Source organism: Pipistrellus hanaki, assembly GCF_964339955.1.
Source record: "Pipistrellus hanaki genome assembly, chromosome: 8".
NCBI classification, from domain to species: Eukaryota; Metazoa; Chordata; class Mammalia; order Chiroptera; family Vespertilionidae; genus Pipistrellus; species Pipistrellus hanaki.
Window position 1 is genome coordinate 30,982,898 of NC_140510.1, and position 24,172 is coordinate 31,007,069.

Genomic DNA, 24,172 nt, shown 5'->3' on the forward strand with positions numbered 1-24,172 from the left:
AAGCTATAAACAGCAAACTAAAACAGGGTAGCATTTTTTCATTTACCTAAACAACAAAGGTTAAAAAATTAATACTGTTCCATGTCAGTGCTGTTATTGTGAAGACACAGTACATCCATGCTTTCTCATTTGTTTTATTTCTAGTGCCTAGAACACTGCCTTTCATATAAAAGCTAAGTGATTATATAAATGCCCATGGAAAGTACAATAGTTTAGCTATACATATTCAAGAGTATTTAAAATATCAATACCCTCTCTATCCCCTTTTCTACTTCAAGAATTACATCCTTATACATAAAGACAGATTTATGTATAAGACTGTTTATCAAAACTTTTTTAATAGGAAAAAGAATTTGAATGTCTAGAAATAGAAAAAAATTTAACAGATTATGGATGAAATATTAAAATGAAATATTAAAAACTTCCTTTCAAAAGTTACTTTACAATATGATAAAATGCTCATTATTTAAATGAAGTAAAATTGCAGGATATTAAATATATAGTAGATCTGATAAAACGGAGTACATACATATTAATAATATATGTCTGCTACATCTATATATTTACATTTTTTGAAGGAAGTAAAATCTCTTATTGCTAACACCAGTTATCACTGAATAATGGGTAACTGAGCATAATCTAAAATACTATAAAGACATGTTCATTATGGTAAAGAAAGTGTTTAGGAAGAGAAAAATTATGGTACATATGTTACAACAAAATGAACAACTGTTATGAAGCATTAGCCACTGTCTATTAGGAGCTTTTATAGATATGAGAAACTGAAAAATCAGATTTTTGTGTAAGTATGAGTCTAACAATTTAAAAGAAGATAGAAATAGAAAAAAAAAAAAGGCAATGAGATAAATGATTGCTTCAGTGTTGGCCCAGATTGTGCTAAGCACTTAATACCCATTATCTTAATACTAGAGGCCCAGTGCATGAAATTCGTGCAGGGGGGGGGGGGAGGTAAGGGACGAAGGGAGAGTGTCTCAGCCTAGCCTGCACCCTCTCCAATTCAGGACCTCTTGGGGGATGTCAGACTGCTGGTTTAGGCCAGATTACTGAACAACCCCAGACCGCTGGCTCCTAACCGCTCACCTGCCTGCCTGCCTGATTACCCCTAACTACCTCTTCCTGCCAGCCTGACCACCCCTAACTGCTCTCCCCTGGTGGCCTGATCGCCACTAACCGCCTCTGCCTAGGCCCCCACCACCATGGCTTTGTCCAGAAGGACGAACGGAAGACGTCTGGTCTATCCGGTCAAATTAGCTTATTACCCTTTTATTAGTATAGATTTCTTTACAATGGTGAGATCAGAAACCTTCTCCTATTAGAGGAAACCTGGGCTTAGAGAGGTTAGCAAATGGCAGAGATAAGAGTCAAGTCAGATCAACACTAAAACCAAGAATTCAGACCAACGTGGCCAGACCACAATAGGGAAGCATTTCCTCCAAAATCAAACACTTTCACTTGCTGACTGCTGCAAATGCCCACATACACCAGAATTGAAAAGATACCATCAGCTCTATTTCCTCTTTCAAAAATGAAACTGCCAGATACGGATAGTTCATATCCATCCTAACTAATGATGTATTTTCTACACAATTTCTCAAAGTATATAAGCTAAGTATTATATAAATCCTAGACAATTTGACTTTGTGGTCAAATTTAGTATTACATCAGTGCTTTTGCTTAAAGTCTTTTCATAGATAAAGAGATATCTACAGGTATCTTGACAATATTAAACTATTTGACAAAAACATGTAACATTTTTACTTAAATGAATATGTGGAGAGTTGGTATTACCTATGAATTTTCCTTTAAATGAACAGAATTGTTTTTTTGAGGTTCTATTAAGCTCTCCTAATGTCTGTAATTAGTTAACAGTGCCTTCTACTTCACTAAGATTCAACTTCATCTTCCATTTAATTATTTTTGTTTTTAAAATGTACATACATAACAGATTCTAAAGCGAGTTCTTAATTTGGGGTTGAGGTTCTTCTTCTGGTATTAGGAAAGGGCAGAAGCGTGGGGCATAAATATATGAATTAGCTGAATGGGAGAAATTCCCTTCCTTTCAAAACCATGATGATAGTTAGTCATATAATGATTTATTGAAACTATCTGGGCCACAAGCTTCTGCCCTTTTCTAAAACCTGAAGAACCATACCCCAAATTTAAGACTCTAGAATCCTTTATCTCCCATTTAATTCTTTTTTCTCTGCTTTTAAATATATACAGATCTACCACATTTTAGAAAAACAACTACAACAAAAGTATTATTTCATTTGCTCAGCCTTTTAACTTTTTATCCTATTTCTAACCTCCTCTATTCCATCTCTCCTAACAGCACTCTCCGTCTCTCTGGTCACTGACATTATATTTAACAATGCTGACAACCACTTCTTTTAAATCCTCTCATTTCTGGGCACTAGACTAGGGCAAAATTCTACTCAAGCACCTACCCTCCTTTCCAGAACCAGGAACCAACATGCCATACTCTCTCCAATTCTAACACTTTCTTTTTTTTTTTTTTTATTGCAACAAATCCCTCTTGACAATAGTGGTGGCAAAAGTGAGTACACCCAAACTAGTCTAGTTCAACTTCTTTATACATAAAGTGTAAATTTAAAACAACTGGTCTACATGATTGTTAGGAATAAATGATACACTGTAAGGAACACTCAAGACAGAGGACAGATTTAGCAAGTGTTAGTTCCTTTCTTGTAGCAAAAGTCCCACCACCAAGAACTGTTTTCCGACTTGTCCAGCTCCCCTTGACATTCTAATGTCTCTGCACTCCTACAGCAACAGTAACTACGTGCACATATTAGTTCAGTATGTGTTATGTGTATGCTGTGTTTTCTTCTTTACGAAACCAAGTTAAAAATTCTCACTGTAGACATGGACTATGTCTTACATCTCTTCCTTAGAACAATCTGTTCATGGTAACCTTAAAATTAGATTTTAGGAAGAAATTCATATTCCTAAACTAAAGACACGTTATCCATGGGGAAGACTTCTTACCCCTCGCCAGTAAGAGCACAGCATGCCTGGATATGCCACTGGTGATCTTTAATAGAAGTTAGTTTCAAAAACTGGGAGATTTCTGCCACACTCATGCATTCTTTAACATCTTGTTTATTAGCAAAAATCAGCAATCCAGCTTTCCTTAGATCCTATAAAAGCAAAAAAAATGATAATGACCAATGCGTTTTTTTCAGATTTTCTAACTTAATAGAATTTTTTTTTTGGTAATCTTTGTAACCTAGAATTTCTCAATTACTTGATAAAAAAGTATATCATAGCTCTTATACTGATGGAAGGTAAACTTCAAACTGAACACATTTTAAATAAATCTATCTATACCTGTATGTATTTACGTATTTCTTATAGTCCTAGATTACATTTATGGTCCTAAGTGCTATATTTACCAATCAGCCATATCTTCAAATATATAATTACCCATTTCCTCCAACCTCAAACTAGGCTTCTATGGCTACTAAGAATTACTTTTTAGCATGGCACTCTAGAGCTTTTAAAATTTTACTGCAACCTAGTATCTTCTAGGTACATAGGAAATAAACTAATTCATTGTATACAGCATATGCCTTGGACTGTAGGGCTGGGGAATATCTGGCCTACCAGTCCTATAAGGCCCACAAAATCATTTGATCTGGTCCGGCCAAGGCATTAGGGAAGGGTGAGTTATTTCAATGTTTGAACAAATCTAGCAGGCTTTTTTTTTTTTTTTTTTTTAAATCTTTTTGTTGATTTTTAGAGAGAGAAAGGGAGAGAAACACTGATGTGAGAGCGATTGGCCTCTGTGGATCAAGCCTGCAACCCAGGCATGTGTCCTCACTGGGAATGAACTGGCCACCTTTCTGGGCATGGGATGACACCCAATCATCCAAGCCACACTGGAGCAGGGTAATTTTTAAGTTGATAATTTTGTAGGGACTGAAAATGATGTTATAAATATCCTAATTGCCCTTGGAACAATAAGGGTTCCCCACCTGCCTTAGAGACTTAGGGCTTAATTCTCAGTTGAATGGTGCTATCTTAAACCGACCCTATTATTTTCTGAGACCTAACTTCTCTATCTTTGTCCATGATGATTTCTTAGATTTGAATATTTGATATGGCCATCGTAGATTGGCATTAAACTTACCAACTAAGTTCTACCACTTCTATTCTTTGACTCTGAGAGGCAAGGTTTTTAACCTTTCTGAATTTGTTCCTCGTTACCAACATTTATTGAGTATCTAACTTGAGCAAGCCACCCATCATACCGTTTCATTTCTGGTAGTAGGAAAGGGCAGAAGCTTGGGGCATAAATAGATGGATTAGCTGAAGTGGGAGAAATTCCCTTCCTTTCAAAACCATGATGATAGTTAAAGCCACATAATGACTTTTTCTAAATAAAAACTCTTCAATCCTCACAAGATTGCTATAAGATAGGCTATCCTAGTCCCATTTTATAGAGGAGAACTGATGTAAGTAACTCAGACAAGGTCATACAGCTACTCAATAATAGGACCTAGTCTGAGCAAAGATCTTCCTATTATAGCTATTGCCCCTAATCTGTAAAATGCTGAAACTACTACCTAACTCTTAGGGATGTGGTTTTAATAAACGAATTACATTTAAACTACTCAATTCAGTAGCTGGTTTTTGGTAAAAGTTCAACAAATGTTAGTTTATTTATTGCCCCAAAAATAATAATTACCTTACCCGGTGCATGCCCCAAAGTGATTGGTATGCTTTATTCACTACGCAGACCAAGGATCTTGGCCTCCTTTGACTCTACTCCACTCTTCCCTCTTGCAACCATTTTTACAGTCTGGGACTTGCCTAGTAATCTACTGAAGGTTATAATATTTTCTTCATAAAAATGCACATTTGTATATGTGCAAAAAAGTGTATGTATAATTTTAAAATGTTAATAGATACTCTAAAGTCCATTCATAGATCATGGACTAAGAACCAATGAAGGATACACTCTGTGGATTAAAATCTCATAACACTCTTCAGATAGATATGGTGATACTGTGGTTTGGGTGCTATGCTTGCAAGTTTTCTCAACTGTGTTGAATGCCATCTTTCTTCTTAGGGATTTTAGTGGGATATTTTGTTTTCAATCATGAGTATATGTGCTTGAAGCAGGAAAGTCTTCAATGGGTACAAACTGACATTGTTCCACAATATTTTACTTTGATTCTTTCGGATGTCAATAAAAAAATGTAATAGGTAAGAGGACTTAGGCAAGAGGTTTTATATAACGAAGACTGACTTTAGTTACAGTGCCCTCTGCAGGATGGCAGCTATAGTAACACAATTAATGAGTTACCTGAAGAGCATGGCCAAAAAAGGGTATCAGAATGTTAACTTTTAAGATTTCTCATTCAATTTGTTTCATCTATAGTTCAGTTTACCTGTTTATATAATAAAAAGCAAAAATATGAATGGATGGACTATATATATATGTATTCATTATTGAGGATACAGATATTTTTTCTCTCATCTTAAATGGAAATGGAACAGCATCAATAGTTGATATATGGCTGAATCACTGAGTAGATGAACTTTCCATGGATTTAATTCCTATCTTCCTATCTTCCAGGTTTCAGTATCTCCTGCTAGAGTTGTTGAAACCTTTTATATAGGTCAGGATTGGTAATACTGACACATTCTAAGAACAAAATTTTGAAAACAGAAATAACTTGGCACAATTTAAAAAACATAAATTTATACTATCTTATTTATAAGTAATCTATATTCCTCACTTCTAGTGATTAAATTATTTGGAGAAGCTCCTGGACTACAATTTGAAAAGGATAAGAAATAAAGCCTTTTATTGAAAGGTCTCAAAAACACACTGAAAAAAGCCCATATTGAATATAATGTTTCTACATCTCATAGGCTCAAATTTTTTTACTTGGGGTTCTTGATTAAAAAAACAACAGCAGCTATATTACCTATTTTTAAATACTTGGGAAGAGAGCAAAAAAATAGTCCTTTACTTTTAATTATTCAGCACCAATTACGCCTTATGATAACAGTAAAAAAAAGAGTTATATAGGATTAAGGCTGTTCATCAACTTGAGTTAACAAGAGGTCAAAGTGCAAGGTGAACAGCAGTGATCTTTTATTCATCAGCCATCTTAAGCACTTTAAAAAAAACTTTCTGCCGAAACTGGTTTGGCTCAATGGCTTGGACACTGAAGGGACCCGGGTTCAATTCCGGTCAAGGGCATGTACCTTGGTTGCGGGCATATCCCCAGTAGGGGGTGTGCAAGAGGCAGCTGATCGATGACTCTCTCTCATCGATGTTTCTAGCTCTCTATCTCTCTCCCTTCCTCTCTGTACAAAATCAATAATATATATATATATATATATATATATATATATATATATATATATATATATATAAAACTTTCTGCTACATATTACAGATTTCTGGTCTTAAGAGTCTAAATACCAATTTTAGTTTAGTCAAGAAGATGAGTAATAGCACATGCAAGATATATTTACTTAGCATCTTCTATATGCCATATGTAGTAGTCAATTTGTTCCTCAAAGCTTCATTTGTGAAGGTAATTCCTAGAAGTTGAGTCATTCTGAATAAAATTTCATCTGTCCTTTTGTATTTGGAACTATTTTAAAATTCATGAGCTTCAAAGTTTTGCACTTCATTTAAGATGAAGCTTTCAGTAATACTGAAAAACATTTTATAGTTCTGTATTTAGTAATGCGTGTAAAGAATCATTATCAGTGATGGTGATAAAATTCTGTTGGTGATTGTGGTATGAAACATCTGACTAACCCAATGAAAATTTGTTTTTCATTAAGACATCTTATTCTTTGATCCATTTGTTCCCCTTCCGAACTCTATTTGGCTCTTCTGGACCCTTTCAAGTGATTTATTCTAGTTCTCAACTTCACATGCAATTCCTTTCTTCTCTGGAATCTCCCCATTCAGTCTCCTTTCATTTTCCAACCGTGCCCTATTTGTCCCCACTCCCCTCACCCCCACCTTCAGCAAGAGCAAGAATGATGAAAATGCTTAAATTCAAAGCCTGGCTCTTAATAAGCCTAACCAATGGACACAGACAACAGGGGGATGAGGGCATGAGGTAGGGGGAGGGGGGCAAAAAAAGGGATAAGGACACATATGTTATACCTCCATCAATAAAGGGGGGAAAAAAAAGCTGGGTCACATATTGACTTGCCCAGGTTAATGGCCCCAACATGTAAAATTCAGTGACTTTGTGCCCTACTACTTTCTATACTGATCCTTCTTACATAACTGGCCAATGAGAGTAAGAATCAAATAGGGAGGCTGTGTATTAACAGGGTAAAAAATAGAGCTAAGACAAATACTATGTGTGTCTTAGTTTTCTTTTTCCAAAGTCTTCATAGAACATAAAACAACTCTTTGGTATAAACTGAAAAACCTATTTTTGTAAAATACAAAGGGGAAATGAAAAACTCCTTAGTGTTCTGCCTCTTTTATAGCTTGTTTCACAAAGTAGAATCGCTACTTGTTAAGTGCATGCACAACAGCAAGATACATTTCAAAAAAACAACAAAAACCCAAGGGATTTAACACAGCTGCTCAAATCAGTCTAAAACAGGGGAAAGTGCATTTTGGTGGGCACGATCACAAGGAAAGTAGGAACTTCAACTTACATAACTACTAGCTTTCTTAAGTCTTGAACAGTTGCCTGAAACATACCAAAATTCTTAATGCAAATCATCAAATCAATATTAAAATATAAAACTTTGTTATAAAGATATCCCAGATTTTTAAGCTTTATTAAAATTCCACTAAAATAGCCGAAGCCGGTTTGGCTCAGTGGTAGAGCGTCGGTCTGCGGACTGAAAGGTCCCGGGTTCAATTCCGGTCAAGGGCATGTACATTGGTTGTGGGCACATCCCCGGTAGGGGGTGTGAAGGAGGCAGCTGGTCGATGTTTCTCTCTCATCCACGTTTCTAGCTCTCTATCCCTCTCTCTTCCTCTCTGTAAAAAAATCAATAAAATATATTTTTTTTAAAATTCCACTAAAATAAAAAGTATATAAAACACACATCTAAATATTCACTTCCCTATTCCGATCTATAAATAAATTTATTCCATCTGCAATAAAAAATCATAAAAATATAATCAATTGCCACTATGGTAAGTATTATATGGTTTTATAGTTACTGTTATCATTGCTGACTATATTATTCAGTTTATTCAATTTTTAAATTATGCTACTGGTAATATTTCTCAAGGACTTTGAAATGTGGATAGCCATATGGTTTCTTTAGTCAAAAGACCATATTGGAGAAACCTAAGAGCAACCATATTTAAATATTAGTCTAACAACTGAGTTACAACCAAGACTTGCTATGTATCTATGAGACTTTTAAAATTTCATTTCCAATGATAATCCTCCGTATAATTAATCTATTCAAAATGTAAAAGCAGGCATGGCCAGAAAATAGATAACTTTTTTTAAAATTTGAAATAGTATCCTCCTGAAAAGTAGGAAGAAAAAGTGTGACAGAAATATCCCATAAACACATCTCATGCCAGAATCCTACTTACCTCATGGGCTAACATCTTATAGAGTTCTTCTCTAGTTACAGAAATCCTTTCTCTGTCTGTGCTGTCCACAACAACTATTACAAACTAGAATAATTACAAAAAAAAGTCATTAATGATTATATAATTTTATATATTGTAAAATTTATGAAGTGCTGATTTGATTTGCAGGTTATAACTATCAAGCAATTAGAACCTTATGGTATGGTATTATTGGAAAACCAGAGATACCTAGTATATATACATCATAAAGCCTAAAGGTCTGATCTATTTCTAATTCAAATATATTTACTAAATTTTAAGAGAAAAATAGGAGAAGAGAGAACACATACTAACATACTATTAGAATATTCTGTTAATATTTTAACCAATAAAACACATTTGTTTCCTAACTTAACATTTTGAATGCTAACAAGACTATATCCATCTATTTACACTATAAGTCAAGAAAAGAAAAAATATTACAGTCATAAACAAGTTACTTCTAGACAGTTGTTATTTTATATTAATATCAATTTGACAACCCAAAAGGGAATGAGTTTGGGAGTAAAGTACCATGACAGTTAAAATCAACAAATTGCAAGAACAAATCTATATCTAAAGCTATGCTTTCTTCCTTATATAAATGGCACCTGCTACTGGCAAGCACAACTCTCTCCTGAACTGGTAAGACTAGCATCAGAAGATGCAATGAGATACCTGTGAAGGAGCTGTACAGAACTGCACTACTGCACCTCTTCCTAATGCCATGCCCATCAAAAGGGAAACAGGAGCAGATATAGTCACTTTACAATGGCATTTGTGATGCCTGTGTTAATTCTGACTGCCTATTATTAACATGCACTAATCATTTTTTAGAACTAGCTTTTCATTTCCAAATAAACCACTGTAATTTTCAGAGTCTTTTCTATTCTATAGATTTCAGGAACCATAAGGATAAGAGGACTACTAGTACACCTCTTCTCTCACTTGAAACCTCACTGATAAGTGGTTTTATTACTGCCAGACTCATTCTATTCCAAGGTACTTTAATAAAGCTATTATTTTTCAAAGTGTTGCCATGAATTTGATACCCGCAGCGTTATATTTAGGAATAGTAACCATATCTACCTTTCTTTCTCAATTAAAAAAAAAAAAAAAGGATCAAATGCATTATGAAGTGTTAAGGGATCAGGTCATTAGAAACACTAAATTGTGTCTAATGACATTATTCACCTTTGTATACATTTGGAATTTTATTAACTTACTAGAGGCCCAGTGCATGAAAATTCATTCACTGAAGGGGGGAATCCCTCAGCCCAGCCTGCCCTTCTCACAGTCTGGGAACCCTCAGGGGCAAGAGGCAACCCAGAGATCAGGGGAAGGCGATGCCCCCATCACACCTCTGCTGCTGCCACTGCTGGCAGCACAATCCTCTGGTTACCCGAGCCTCAGGCAGCCCTGGGTGGCTGGGCAGCCGTCATCCCAGGCTTGCCTAAGCCTTGGGCCAGCCCTGGGTGGCTGAGGGCTGAAAGAACTTGGGGACTTCAGAAGCAGGCATGTGGAGCGGTTAGATCCGCCTAGGGGCTAAAGGGACTGGGTGCCACCATCTTATGGCCATGGGTGCTGCTATCTTTGAGGGTATGACAGTCATTTAGCATATTCCCTCCTTATTGGCTGTGGGTGCCACCATCTTGGTGAGGACATGACAGTCAATTAGCATATTCCCTCTTTATTAGATAAGATAATCAGCACTATAAAAGCAATTGTCACAGGCTTTTAATTTGCAAGGTCTATACAATGAAGGTCTGAAATCTCCTCTTAGGAAATAGTATATAATTAAAAACATGGTGTTGTCTAAATGCTTGAGAACAAAAAGAAAAAAAATTTTTTAATGTGCAATTGTGTTGCATAAAATAAAATACACGGTAAAATTTTGGCCAAGATTGAAACCACCAGATTTTACTTAGATTTCTTCTACACAAAAATAAACAGTGAAAAAGAAATGATATTACAAACTGTGAGATGGAATTCATTATAAAAACAACTACTTAAGTTCTGGGATCAATACATAATCAGACTAATCAACCACCAATTCTCCTTACAGAGATTCAATGAGAGGGGATATACAGGACAATGACCCTGAAATAGGGAATCAAAGATTCCACAATGTTTAAAATCTACTTCTATTAACATACTGTGATATTTCAAAAAGATTAATTATAAGAGTTCATATCTAAAAGGTGTTTCCCAAGCATTCTGCTCATAGAAGTTCTAATATATTAAGAAACATCAGGGAGGGGTCAATGTGGGGGAGGGGAAGGAATCATATGTAATACTTGAAACAATAAAGAATTTAAATTAAACAAAAAAAAAGAAAGAAGCATTACCTCTGTGTTAGTATAGTAAGTGTTCCAGGAAGAACGAAGAGATTCTTGGCCACCAATATCCCACATCAGAAACCGTGTATTATTAATTACGATCTCTTCTACATTACTTCCTATTGTAGGGGATGTATGTACAACTTCATTCATAGAACTGAAAGAAAAAAAATCGAACATGTTACAATTAGCTAGGAAGTTGGATTGTTTGAATATTTTTCAATCAAGGAACCAGTCAGTATGACCTCCTTTTATATATTATACCCAAATGTCCCTTTTCCAGTAGCTGAGCTAAGGGTTTAAACAGAGGTGGAACTAGGCAGTGAACTACCTGAGATACTCTACATTCAATTTTAGGAAACTACATAAACACATATTTCTCTACCTTCTAAAAGCAAAACAAACACTGACATAAAAATGTCAACTCTTTAGAATAGGGGTGAGGAATGTCTGGCCTGCAGGTCCTATAAGGCCGACGAAATCATTTGCTCTTGCCCTGGCAAGGCATTAGGAGTGAGTTAATTATTGACCAAATATAGCAGGCTAATCCTTAAGTTGATAATTTTGTATGCACCTCAAATGATGTTATAAATATCCAAATGGCCCCGACAGAAAAGAGGTTCCCCACGGCTGCTCCAGAGTAACTTAAATTCCATATAACTTTCTATTGCTTTCATTAATTAAATATCACACAGGCAGAAAAAGTAACTATCCTATATAATAAACTAAATGAAATTCGTGCATTGGGGGAGGAGGGGTTAGGGGGGTATTCCTCAGCCCAGCCTGCACCCTCTCTCGCAACCCGGGACCCCTCGCTCCTAACCTCCTGCCTATTTGCTCCTAACCACCCACCTGCTCGCTCTTTACCGCTTGACTGGCCACTCCTTACCACCTGCCTGCTCACTTCTTACCGCTTGGCTCACCACTCCTTAGCACTGCAGCAGAGGAGGGAGGCTCCCGCCACTGCTGCTGTGCCCGCCAGCGGTGAGCCCACGGTGGGAGTGCTCAGTGGGCATTATAGCCACCTGTCTCGTTCTGGTCATCCTGTTGTTCCACCAAAATGGTTGCTGGGCTTTTATTATATAAAAGGTAATATGCAAATTGTCCCCTCAGGAGGTCGACCAACAGGGAGTTTGACCACTTGCTATGATGTACACTGACCACCAGGGGGCGGTGCAGAACAATGGAAGGCCCCAATTGGCAGCCGGCAATCAGGGGAAGGAAGGCCCCAATCGGCCCTGATTGCCAGCCAGACCTAAGGACACTACTCATGCTTGAATTTCGTGCACCAGGCCTCCAGTAAACAATAAAATAGTGAAAGTAGTTAATACTTACAATTGGTAAAGGATGGTAGTTTTCCCTGCATTATCCAGCCCAACAATGATAACTTTGTGCTCTGAAATGAATAAAACACCAGTGATTAATGAAAAACAAAATTTTAAAATATCCAATTTCATCTATCTTTCCAGCTATGGTATAAATCAGCACATGGCACTTTAACCTTTAACTCTAAAGACCAGCAGAAGTGAGCCTTTGGTCTCACCTTCCCCACCACTGCTGTGGAACAGTCTGAAATCTCTTTGGAGGGCATCCCAATGGGACTCCATGATCCAGAAATCTCCCACCTCTTCATCCTGCCTACGAGCCACAATCATTACCAACTTTACTCCTTCCCAAGACTTGTCTCTATTTGAGTTTTCACCTGTTTTTACAATAAAGCACCAATGGCTGCTTTTGACAGCTCCTTAATTTTAACGTATGTCATGTGGGTCACAGTGAGAACCATAAAATTAAGACATAATTGTAGAATGGGCTCAAAAATAAAGGTACCAATTCAATGGTGGTAAAAAAAAAAAAAAAAAAAAAAAAAAATAAGGAAGCAAGCCAAGACAGTTTATTCCCAAAAGCAGGGTTAGATTGTTCACACTATTTGATGTAGGCATACCTAACATCATTGCAGGTTCTGTTCTAGACCACCACAATAAATGAATATTGCAATAAAATGACTTAAACAACTTTTTGGTTTTCCAGTGTATATAGAAGTTATGTTTATACTACACTATAGCCTACCAAGTGTACAACAGCATTATGTCTAAAAAACAATGTACATTACAAAATACCATACTGATAAAAATACTAACCATCATCTGCGCCTTCAGCAAGTAGTAATCTTTTTGCTTGCCTCTATTTTGATGGCTGTTGACTGATCAGGGTAGTGGTTGCTGAAGGTTGGGGTGGCTGTGGCAATTTCTTAAAATAAGACAATGAAGTTTGCCACATAGACTGACCCTTTAATGAACAATTCCTTTGTGATATGAGATGCTGCTGGATAGCATTTTACACAAAGAACCGTCAAAATTGGAGTCAATCCTCTCAAACCCTGCCTGGACTTTATCAACTATGTGTATATAACACTCTAAAACCCTTTGTTATTTCAACATTCTTGACAGCATTTTTACCAGCAGATTCCATCGTAAGAAACCATGGTCTCTGCTCATCCTTTAGAAGCAACTCTTCATCCACTAAAGTTTTATCATGTGATTGCAGCAATTAAGTCAGATCTTCAGGCTAATTCTAATTCTCTAACGATTTCTACCACATCTGTAGTTACTTCTTCCACTGAAGTCTTAAACTCCTCAAAATTATCCTTAAGGGTTGAAATTAACTCTTGTAAATGTTGATATTTTGACCTCTTCTCATTAATCCTAAATAATAAAAACATAATATGCAAATTGTCCCCCCAAATGAGAGTTCAACCGCTTGCTATGATGTGTGCTGATCACCAGGGGGCGGCATGGAACATGGCAGGCGTTGGCAACACGGCGCTGGCAGTGGGTGCTACGAGCCCCAATGGGCCCCGACGAGAGCTGGACTGGGGCAGGATAGTGGAGCAGGTAAGTGGACAGCACCAGGCCAAGGCAGGTGCAAGCCACTAGTACAAGGCAGATGCCGATCACCCCACTGCCACAGGGCTCCCAGGCACTGAGGGAGCCAGGTGGTGGCCCAATGCTCCACTGATCCAATCACAGGGCGACCAGTGGTGCGACTGGGCCCCTAAAGGCGGTGACTAGCAGCAGCGGGGGGGGGGGGGGGGGGGGATGTAGGAAAGGTGTGGGGGGCGCCACCCTGCTCCCTCAGCACCTAGAAGCCAGGTGGCAGTGGGGCAACTGGGCCCCACAGGCAGCAACCAGTAGCAACAGTGGGGGACAGGTGGCTGGGGGAAGGGAGGGAGTACCCAGTAGACAGCCAGCAGCTGCTAGGGACCCTACCAGTGCACGGATTTCGTGCACTGGGCCTCTAGTCATAAATGTTCTTAATGGCATCTAAAATGGTGAATCCATTCCAGAAAGTTTTCAATTTACTTTGTCCAGATGCATCAGAGAAATTACTACCTATGACACCTATAACCTAACAAAACACTTGTTTAAAATCTTTATCTGAGGATATTTTTGCCAATGTTTCTTGAAAGTGGAAGGGAGGGAGGAGGGGGGAGTGAGAGAGAGAAGAAAGAGAGAGAGAGAAAGAGGGGGAGGGGAAGAAGAGAGGGAAATATCGACAGGAGAGAGATACAAGGTCATCTCCTGCATGCACCCCAACCAGGGCTGGGGAACCTGCAACTGAGGTACATGAATCAAACCCACGATCCTTTGGTCCATAGGCCAATGTTCTAACCATTGTGTAAACTGGCCAGGTCACAAAAAAATTTTTTTTTTTAATTGATTTCAGAGAAGAGAGAGAGAGATAGAAACATCAATTAGAGAGAATCATTGATCAGCTGCCTCCTACACACCCCTCATGGCATGTGCAACCCAGGCATGCGCCCTGATCAGGAATCGAACCAGGGACCCTTCAGTCCATAGTCAATGCTCTATCCACTGAGTCAAACTGGCCAGGGCACAAAATGCGTTTCTTAAATAAGGCTTGAAAGTTGAAATCAGTCCTTGATTTATGGGCCACAGAATGAAATTTATGTTCACAGGCATGAAAACAAAGCTCTTGGGTGACCAGGTACATTGTCAATGAGCAGTAATATTTTGAAAGGAATAGTGTTTTTTTTTTTCTTCTAAGCAGTAGGTCTCAACAGTGAGTTTAAAGTAGTCAGTAAACCATGTTGTTTATAGAGCACATAAAGTAGATTTAGCATACTACTAAAGGCTCTAGGACTTTTGGAATAGTTAAATGAGCACTGGCTTCAACTTAAAAGTCACCAGGTGCACTAACCCCTAACAAGAGAGTCAGCCTGTCCTCTGAAGCATTAAACCCAGTCATTGACTTCTCCTCTCTAGCTATGAAACTCCTAGGTGGCATCTTTTTCCAATAAAAGACTGTCTCATCAATAAAATGTACTTGGTGTAGCCACCTTCATTAATTAACTAACCTCATCTTCTGGATAACATGTTGCAACTTCACCTCGAACTTTCATGTGATGGAAACAGCCTCTTTTCTCCGACCTCAGGAATTAACCTCTGTTAGCTTCAAATTTTTCTTTTAAAGGCTCCCCACCTCTCAGCCTTCAGAGAAGTCAAGCGAGTTAGGGCTTTACTCTGAATTAGGCTTTAGCTTAAGGGAATGTTGTGGCTGGCTTATAGAAACTACTAAAACTTTTTCCATATCAGCAATAAGTCTGTTTCTCTTTCTTACTATTTATGTGTTCACTGAAGTAGCGCTTTTCATTTCCGTTAAGTTTCCTTTGTATTCACAATTTGGCTAATTGTTTGGTGCAAGAGGCCTAGCTTTTGGCCTATCTCAGCTTCTGACAAGCATCCCTCACAAAACTTAATTGCTAGCTTTTGATTTAAACTGAAAAATGTGCAATTCTCCCTTTCACTTGGACACTTAAGAGGATTATTAATTACTGTAGGATTATTAATTGGTCTAATTTCAGTACTGTTCTCTCAGGGACTAGGGAGGCCAGAGGAAACAGGGATGAGGGAATCGGCAGTTGGTGGAGCAGTCAGAACACACACATTTATTAAGTTCATTGTCTTATATGGATGGCACTGTTCACTGTGCCCAAAATAATGACACTAGTAAGTAATGTCAAAACTCACTGATCATAGATCATCATAACAAATATAATAATAATAATAAGTGAAATATTGTGGGAATCACCAAAATGTGACACACAAAGTGAAAAAAATGGTGTTGGAAAAATGGCACCAAAAGTTATTCGATGCAGAGTTGCCACAAACCTTCAATCTGTAAAAAAACACACAAAAAAACAGCATATTTCGTGAAGCGCAATAAGACGAGGTGTGCTTGTACTAAATCAAAGCTTCTTTTGGCCATCCTTAGGTTTTGTCACCACTCCAGCCTATTCCTCTTATTACCAAGATGAAGCAGCAGTCTATGCAAAACATAAATTTGCAGCCAAAAAAACATTATAATGTTCTTCAGGAGAAATGAACCTAAAATACAATATGCATATTAAGAGATGTTACTATGAGCAAATTTAATAAATTTTTTGGCTATTCCAATTCTTTGATGCATTTGATTCATTTACAAGTTTATTGCTTAGTATAATTTCTCTTTTAGACTATCTATGCCACAGCACTTACTCATATAAGACAAAACAACTCCACACTGCTACAATAGTTAGATAGAATTTTGAATTATCATTTAGGCGTTAGTTTCCTAATCGGTACTTTACTGTGTGTGTGTGTGTTTTCATGAAAATACTTCTAGTTTCACTTATTTTCTTTTCATACCTCCAGGCAGCCTAGAGTTCTATTTATTGCCAGTTCGTAAGAGTCAATCCAACTACCAGATAGTAAATTAAGGAAAAAGGAGTATTGTCATTCTGGAGGCCTTCAATTCTCTGAATCATATCTTAGTCAGAGAACACAAATACTAAGACAGATAAATTGAGTCATCCTGATTCTTCATTCTCACCTCATACCCAAACTCACTATGCCCTTTTGATTCTATCTCACATACAGCAAACACATCAATTTCTATCACATTCACCATAGTTCTCTTTGGCCACTGCACAAAGCACGTGATTAATACAGTATGAATAAATAAGTAAATCTGGAAGATATAAAGATTAGAAGGGAACTAACTGATGAAGTCACTATGTATTAAAAATTCAACATTTTTAATCAAAAAGTATCATCAATAAAAAACATTTAAAGATAAACTTGCTATTTTAAGGCAATGGTAGTAAAGTGTAAGGTGGGGGGGGGGGGGGGGAGGGCCCAACATTTCTTTTGCATTAAAAAGCTGCTGGATGAAAAACAATGATTATACATGGCAAAAATAGACATCCAATCAGAAAACAAACCACATAACATTTTGAAATAGCAAAGTTTAATTTAAAGAAAATAATTATCACAGGGGGTTGGAGTAAAAAAGGACTGGCTAATAAGAAATAACTCTAGAGATTATAGGAATGACAAATATATGGAACACTAACTGCCTCTAGGGCTGGCCCAGCGCTTCCTCCAATTCCTGGGAGCTGAGATGCAGACTTTGCTGGAGGGCCTGGCTACGGCTCAATGAGTGTCAGAAGGAGCTGTGCAGACTTGCCAATGGATCTTGCTGAAAATCCTCCCCCTCCAGGGTGCTTCCCCCAGAAGTTCTTTTGCTCCAGGGTCTCCATTCTGAAATCAACTGAAGTGGGTGCTGTGGCAAGCTGCTGGCTGCTGCTAACCACTGTGCAGTGCAAGAACCAGCCACAGGAGGTGCTCACACCACAAGAGCAGGACAGGTCCTGCTGAGAGTTAAGTACCCTTTAACCAGGAAGAAAAACCCTTTCCTCCAGCAGTATCCCACAAATACTCTCTACTGACAACGCTTATTTAACATTCTGTCAGCTGGCAAAAGAAAAATGTTTAAAGAACTCAGCTCCATATCCACAGAGCATACACAAATGGTGAATTTGGAACGATTTTTTTTTTCCACCCAAGGACATGCTCTTCATTGATTCTAGTGAGAGAAAGGGAGAGGGAGAGATAGAAACATCAATTGGTTGTCTTCCATATGTGCCCTGACCGGGGATTGAACCCACAACCTGGGTATGTGCCCTGACCAGGAATGGAACCCTCAACCCTTCGGTGCATAGGACGATGCTCCAAGCAAGCCACACAGGCCAGGGCTGGAGCTAAATTTTTTTATTAACTAGTACAATCCACCCCTTGGACCACTCAGTTTCTACATGTACTCTTCTATACGTGTTTGAATTCCCATACAATTAAAAGCAAACAAACAAAACAGAAGCAAACGTGGCTTTCCCAGAACCAGGCTCGGGCAGCACGAGCGGCTTCTCCAGAACTCATTTACTACATACTTCTTTTCTGAGAACCGATCAGAAGAATGACTGATACAAGGTTATCAGTGGGAAAATTTCACAAATTTTTCCATAGGTCACGTTAGTGTCAGGAAGTTCTTCCCTTTATCTAACATGAAAGTTTTTTGTATTTTTTTTAGCACTAACTCAGGCACTGGACATAAAATTCCAGGTTTATCACTTTTAATTGAAGTGCCTTAAGCAAACAAGTTACCTAATGCTTCTTTGACCCTATGAAATGGGGAGAATACCTACCTCCTAGGGTTGTTGTGAAGAGTAAATCAATAAAGTGAAGACTAAATCAACTAATCTGCATACAGCACTTAGAACCTACCCTTGCATAAATCAGTAAATGTAAACTGCTAGCATTTATCTATAGAGATGGAGTTAGCTTATTTTCTGTCTCCCCCATTAAGAATGAATGGTCCATAAAGGCAGGTGTTTTTTTCTGTTTTGTCCCCTGCTTTGCGCCCACCATCAACAATAGTACCTGACACAAAAGTGGTGCTCAAAATATTTGTTTAATAAACCAACCAACCAGTGATCACATGCCCTTTATACTAAAAGGCAGTAATGGCAACTCTTCAAAGTCCTAAAGACATAGTTTAGTATCTGGGAAAGTTAACAGAGGAGAAAAAAAAAGGATTGGTGCCAATTTCTTCTTTAAGAAGATAAACATCAGCAACATATTTCTTCAGTGTTTTAACTTGCCTGGCTCTGGCATTTACCAGTTGTAAGGCTCAGAAAAATCACTCCACTTGAACCTCAGTTCCCTCTTTTCAGTGGAAAAGAGAAACTCCTTCAAAGGAATGGTGGGAAAATTTTTTTTTAGTTATGCATACATCTCAACACCAGGAAGACAAACAATCCAACTAAAAATGGGCAAAGGACTTGAATAGACACTTCCCCAAAGATGACATACAGATGGTCAACAGACATATGAAAAAATGCTCAATGTCACTAATCATCAGAGAGATGCAAATTAAAACCACAATGAGAAATCACCTCACACCTGCCAGAATGGCTACCACCAATAAAACAACAGACAACAGATGCTGGTGAGGATGTGCGAAAAAGGGAACTCTCAGGCAGGCACTGGGGGAGGGAATGCACACTGGTACCGCCACTGTGGAAAACAGAACGGCATTTCCTCAAAACTTAAAAAGGCATTTTGACCCAATGATCTCACCTTTGGCAATATAGCCTAAGAATCCCGAAATACCAATTCGGAAGAATACACGAGTCCATAGCAGCTTTATTTACAATAGCCAAGATCTGGAAACAGCCCATGTGTTTATCAATAGATTAATGGACAGAAAAGCAGTGGTACATTTACACAATGGAATACTATACAGCCATAAAAAAGAAGGAATTCTTACTTTTGGTGATAGCATGAGCCTAGAAATTCTTATGCTAAGTAAAATAAGCTAGTCAGAGAAAGACAAATACCATGTAATCTCACTTATGTGTGCCATCTAACGAACTGAGGAACAAAACAGAAACAGAGGCATGGGTAAATGGGACAGACTGACACCTGTCAGTGAGGAGGGGAGAGGGGGAACTAGATGGAAGAAGGTGCACAGACAACAGTGTGGTGATGGTCAGAGGGACGGGAGGGTAGGGGCTGGGTGGAGGTGGGCAAAGAGGGATAAATGGGGACATATGTAATAGTGCCAACAATTATAATAAAGTAAAAAAGATGGCACAGCATCTAGAATAAAGTTGTACTCTATTTTATCTAAATACATATCTAAATGCAAACTCTGGTTTTTCAAGTTGGGCAGTACGCAGTCATTGTGCACTCAAACTAAGCTTAAACTGAAGCAGTTGTTCTGGGGTTTCAGAAAAAAGAGATATTGTAGTTTAAGTTTCATCAGCATGGCAAATTCTGTAATCCCCCAAATGGCTATTCCAGAATTTATATAAAAATACAGGATTGTGTCGAAACCGGTTTGGCTCAATGGATAGAGTGTCGGCTTGTGGACTGAAAGGTCCCGGGTTCGATTCCGGTCAAGGGCATGTACCTTGGTTGCAGGCATATCCCCACTAGGGGGTGTGCAAGAGGCAGCTGGTCGATGACTCTCTCTCATCGATGTTTCTAACTCTCTATCTCTCTTCCTTCCTCTCTGTACAAAATCAATAAAATATATTAAAAAAAATATATATAGGATTGTGTTCTGTATCTTTTGAAAGTAAAATAAAGCATCCAAGCTATATCTAACTTATATATATCCAATTTAATAGAGAACCAAAAAGACCAGCAAGTATCTGACATTAGACTTAATAGTATTTTGAAAAGTGACCCTACTGATAACACAACCACATCATTTAGCAGAAGAAAAAGTTTATTCAGATTTTTACAATATTGACATCTAAATTTCTAAAGTTCCACTTCATTAATCTGCTTACTATTGATTTCCCAGCACTGAAATAAATGTCCAGTTAAAAATTATGACAAAATACAGGTAATAAGAACACCATATTAGTAGATTTTTAGTAGTAACAATACACACATCCTTATTTTTTACTTCTGGCAAGTAGTTGTTGGCAAAGCTCTAATTTATTCTTAAATTACAGAGACAAATAATTTCATCATTGACTCAAAAGAGAAAGCGGAGAGTCTAATTTTATTGCAGTTCCAGAGTAAAATGATAAGCAAACTCTTTCTAAATTTCATAAAAGAGTTGAAATTAACTTCATTCTAAAAATAATATAAAATTATGACGTTAAAACTAGAACAGACCTTATCTACTGTAAGAGCCAACTCTACAGCAATGTAAGTTTCAACACTTGCCACCCAGAGATTAGGTTTTCCAGATTTGTAGGCTCTACAGTCACATAGCCAAAATCCCTGGTGTTCTAGTCTGAGAGGTTAAGCGACTGACTGGTTTCTACTCCTTCTCTCCCCACAGAAACAAGTAGCCAGGGGCAGTGCAGGTTGGAACTGGCTTTCTCTACTTTATAGAAAAATCCCCATTATAAGAAAAATTGGAAATACTGTTCCTCCATTTAGTATCCTGTGACCTACTCTATTAATCTTTAGTTTTTAAAAAGATAACACGAGCGATCACAAATCCCACTTCTGCCAATTTCCGGTCACCATCTTCCATAGGTGACGCTGAATCATGAAGGAGGAGGAGAGCACAGTGGCTGTACACAACAGATGTCACTATTCATGAAGCCCTCGTTGGAAAACTTTGGGGACGTGACACAAGCACCAGCTCACACAAGAGAAAAGACACAAACTAAGTTTCTGGCACCAGGAATGATGAATCACACAACTCGAGCTAAACAGAAACAAAAGTATACCACTAACTACACTGTATCTTAACGACCATGGAGGCTTTTTGGTTAAAATGGCATGCTTTCCCCAGTAATCAACTTTAATAAACCCGATAAGCATTTTCAAGGCAACATTTGAGTTCAGATGAACTTAAGCATCCCTTATATATAACACTCTAGACTTACTTGGTAACTTGCAGTGACTCATGGTTAACAAATGCTTCATGTATTTTTTTTTACACGCGCTATGTGAAAATGAAACACATTTTCACATTTTTAACACACACACACAAAAAAACCCACAACAAAACCACACACACAAATTCCTCTATTTAAAAAAGCACACAAGTAGAAAAATGACCTTAAGCTTAATCTTAAACAGATATATATGTATGTATGTATGTATGTATACATATATATGTATATATACACACATATATATGGCAAACGGGGGGGGGGGGGGGGATCCATCACTATTCAGGTTACAGATGGATGTTCCCAAAGGGGAGTGAGGGTGCAGGGGGTACCGGACAGTGAGGAGCAAGCCCTCGTGTTTTCCGCATTCCGCCACCTCGGCGGCTCCGCGGTGCGGCTGCGGCCACAACCCACAGCCCTCCCCGCGGGGCGCCCCGGCCTGCCTCCGGGGGTGCAATGCCAGCCGCTGCAGGAAAAGGGCTGCAACGCCAGGCTGTGCCCCTCCGGGAGGGACGTCAGGCAAGGAACCCTTTCCACCCCTCACCGAAACCGGAGCAATGGGTGTGTGTGTGCAGGATGGGATTTCTCAGGCAGGCAGTACCCCTAAGACAAAGGGCTGCGAGCCCGGAGCCACCCCCGAACTGGAAGTGGGACCGAAACCAGGGCCCCGCGGCCCGCACCCCGCGCCCGGACCGCGCGCCGCCGCGCCGCCCGCACTCCGGCCGGGAGAGAGCGGGGGACCCTCCCGCTGGGAGGCCCTCCGCCGGGCCCCCCGCCCGCCCTCCGGCCCGAGCCCCTCACCCTGGTGATTGAACAGTCTCCATATCCTGGTGAAGAGAATTCCCATTCTCGGGCAGCGGACCCCCGCCGAGCCGCCACCCCGGCCGCCTGGCCTCCCGGAGCTTAGGCTGCTCGGGAGGAGAGAGACGCGCCGCAGTCTTCGCTCCCGCTGCCGCCGCTGCTGCCGCTGCTCCCGCGCTGGCCGCCGGCCCGCTTCCCAGGAACCGGAGGGAGGCCGAGGGCCAGGCCGCCTGGCCACGCGCGAGGGCCCGCCGCTGCCGCCGCGGCACCCGCCTGGCTCGGGGACATTGCCGCCGCGTTGTCTGCGGCGAGCCTCGCGGGCCACCGTCCTCCCCCAGCTCCTCCCGGGCGGCCGCGGCGACGAGGAGCGAGGGGGAGGGGCCGCTAGGGGGCGGGGCGAGCGCGGCCGCAGAGCGCAGGCGCGCGCGCGGCCGAGGGGCGGGGCCTGGGGGAGGGCTCTCCCAAGGCCCTCGCTTCCCTGGGCGACCTGTAGGCGGCGGGACTGAGTCCGCGGTGCAGGCCATGCAGCGGGCTGCGGAGGGAGCTGGGGCCGGAGCCTCTCCACTGCTGAGGTTCCCCACCCCCGCGCTGAGTTTTGAGTTTTGCTTTCTTTCTCAGAACCGTCATGTGAACATGATATTGAGTGCCCAGTGCCCGTCCCCAGCGCTTCCAACTCACTGCACCGCAAGCCCTACGTCCTGCACGCAAAGACATTCTGCTCCTGCAGGGACTTGGGGTCTTAGCATCTTCCTGTCAAAGCTCTTCCCACGCCCGGTGGCTGCTCTTACCGAGGCAGTGGCCTTATAGCCATCTTTGAACCTCTCCACCTTCCTCCACTTTCAGGCCAGTCTTGCCCTAATTAATGATTTGGATCAAGTTACTCCCATGTTTGAAAATCGTGAGTGGCAGGAAAGCTGTTTGAGCAGGAGTCCAAACACCTTAAATACTCCTTGTACTTCTAGCTGGCCTTTCCAGCTGTAACTTCCATGTTCCAAGCTGATGAAACGCTGATCAGATGTTCTCTCTGCTTTTCCAGTCTTCTTACCTGCACACCTTGAACAACAGTGTCCTGTGCTATGCAAATCTCATACTGTTTAAGCAACCCTCTATTATGGGATATTTAGTTGAAAACTAGAATGTAAGTGAATCAATAGGTAACTTGAGGTCATAGTTCTTGGCCTATGTGTTATTATTTAAAATAATTTTTTAAATTTTTCTATTACAGTTCACATACAATATATTATATTAGTTTCAGGTGTACACTAGTGATTATATGTTATATAACATACTAAGTGATCATCCCCATAAATCGCATAACATATGGCACCATACTTAGTTATTGGGATATCATTTACTATCTTCCCTGTGCTATACTTTACAACCCCATGACTATTTTATAATAACACATTTGTAGGTACTTCATCCCTTCACTTTTTTCACGCAACCCTCCTCCCATCTGGCAACCATCAAAATGTTCTTTAAAAAAAAAATTGAATTTATTGGGATAAATTGGTTTGCAAAACCATACAGGTGTCAAGTGTACAAGTCAATAAAACAGCATCTGCACACTGCATCGTGTGCCCATCACCCCCATTTTCCCCACCTTTTTTCCTATCACCATACTGTTGTCCGTGTCTATGTGTTATATTT

General features: G+C 39.6%; 1 protein-coding gene across 1 annotated transcript in view; it reads right to left on the reverse strand.

The window, feature by feature from the left end:
• Window positions 1–22,894, reverse strand: part of ARL5A (ARF like GTPase 5A) — a 24,702-nt gene extending 1,808 nt beyond the window's left edge. The window contains exons 1-5 of the mRNA XM_084893055.1: window positions 22,523–22,894; window positions 12,292–12,352; window positions 10,966–11,113; window positions 8,600–8,683; window positions 3,031–3,182 (exon numbers count right to left, since the gene is read on the reverse strand). Of these exons, the coding sequence (XP_084749181.1) occupies window positions 3,031–3,182; window positions 8,600–8,683; window positions 10,966–11,113; window positions 12,292–12,352; window positions 22,523–22,568 (491 nt within the window). The 5' untranslated portion in view covers window positions 22,569–22,894. The remainder of the gene's footprint in view (window positions 1–3,030; window positions 3,183–8,599; window positions 8,684–10,965; window positions 11,114–12,291; window positions 12,353–22,522) is intronic.
• Window positions 22,895–24,172: the final 1,278 nt, after the last annotated feature.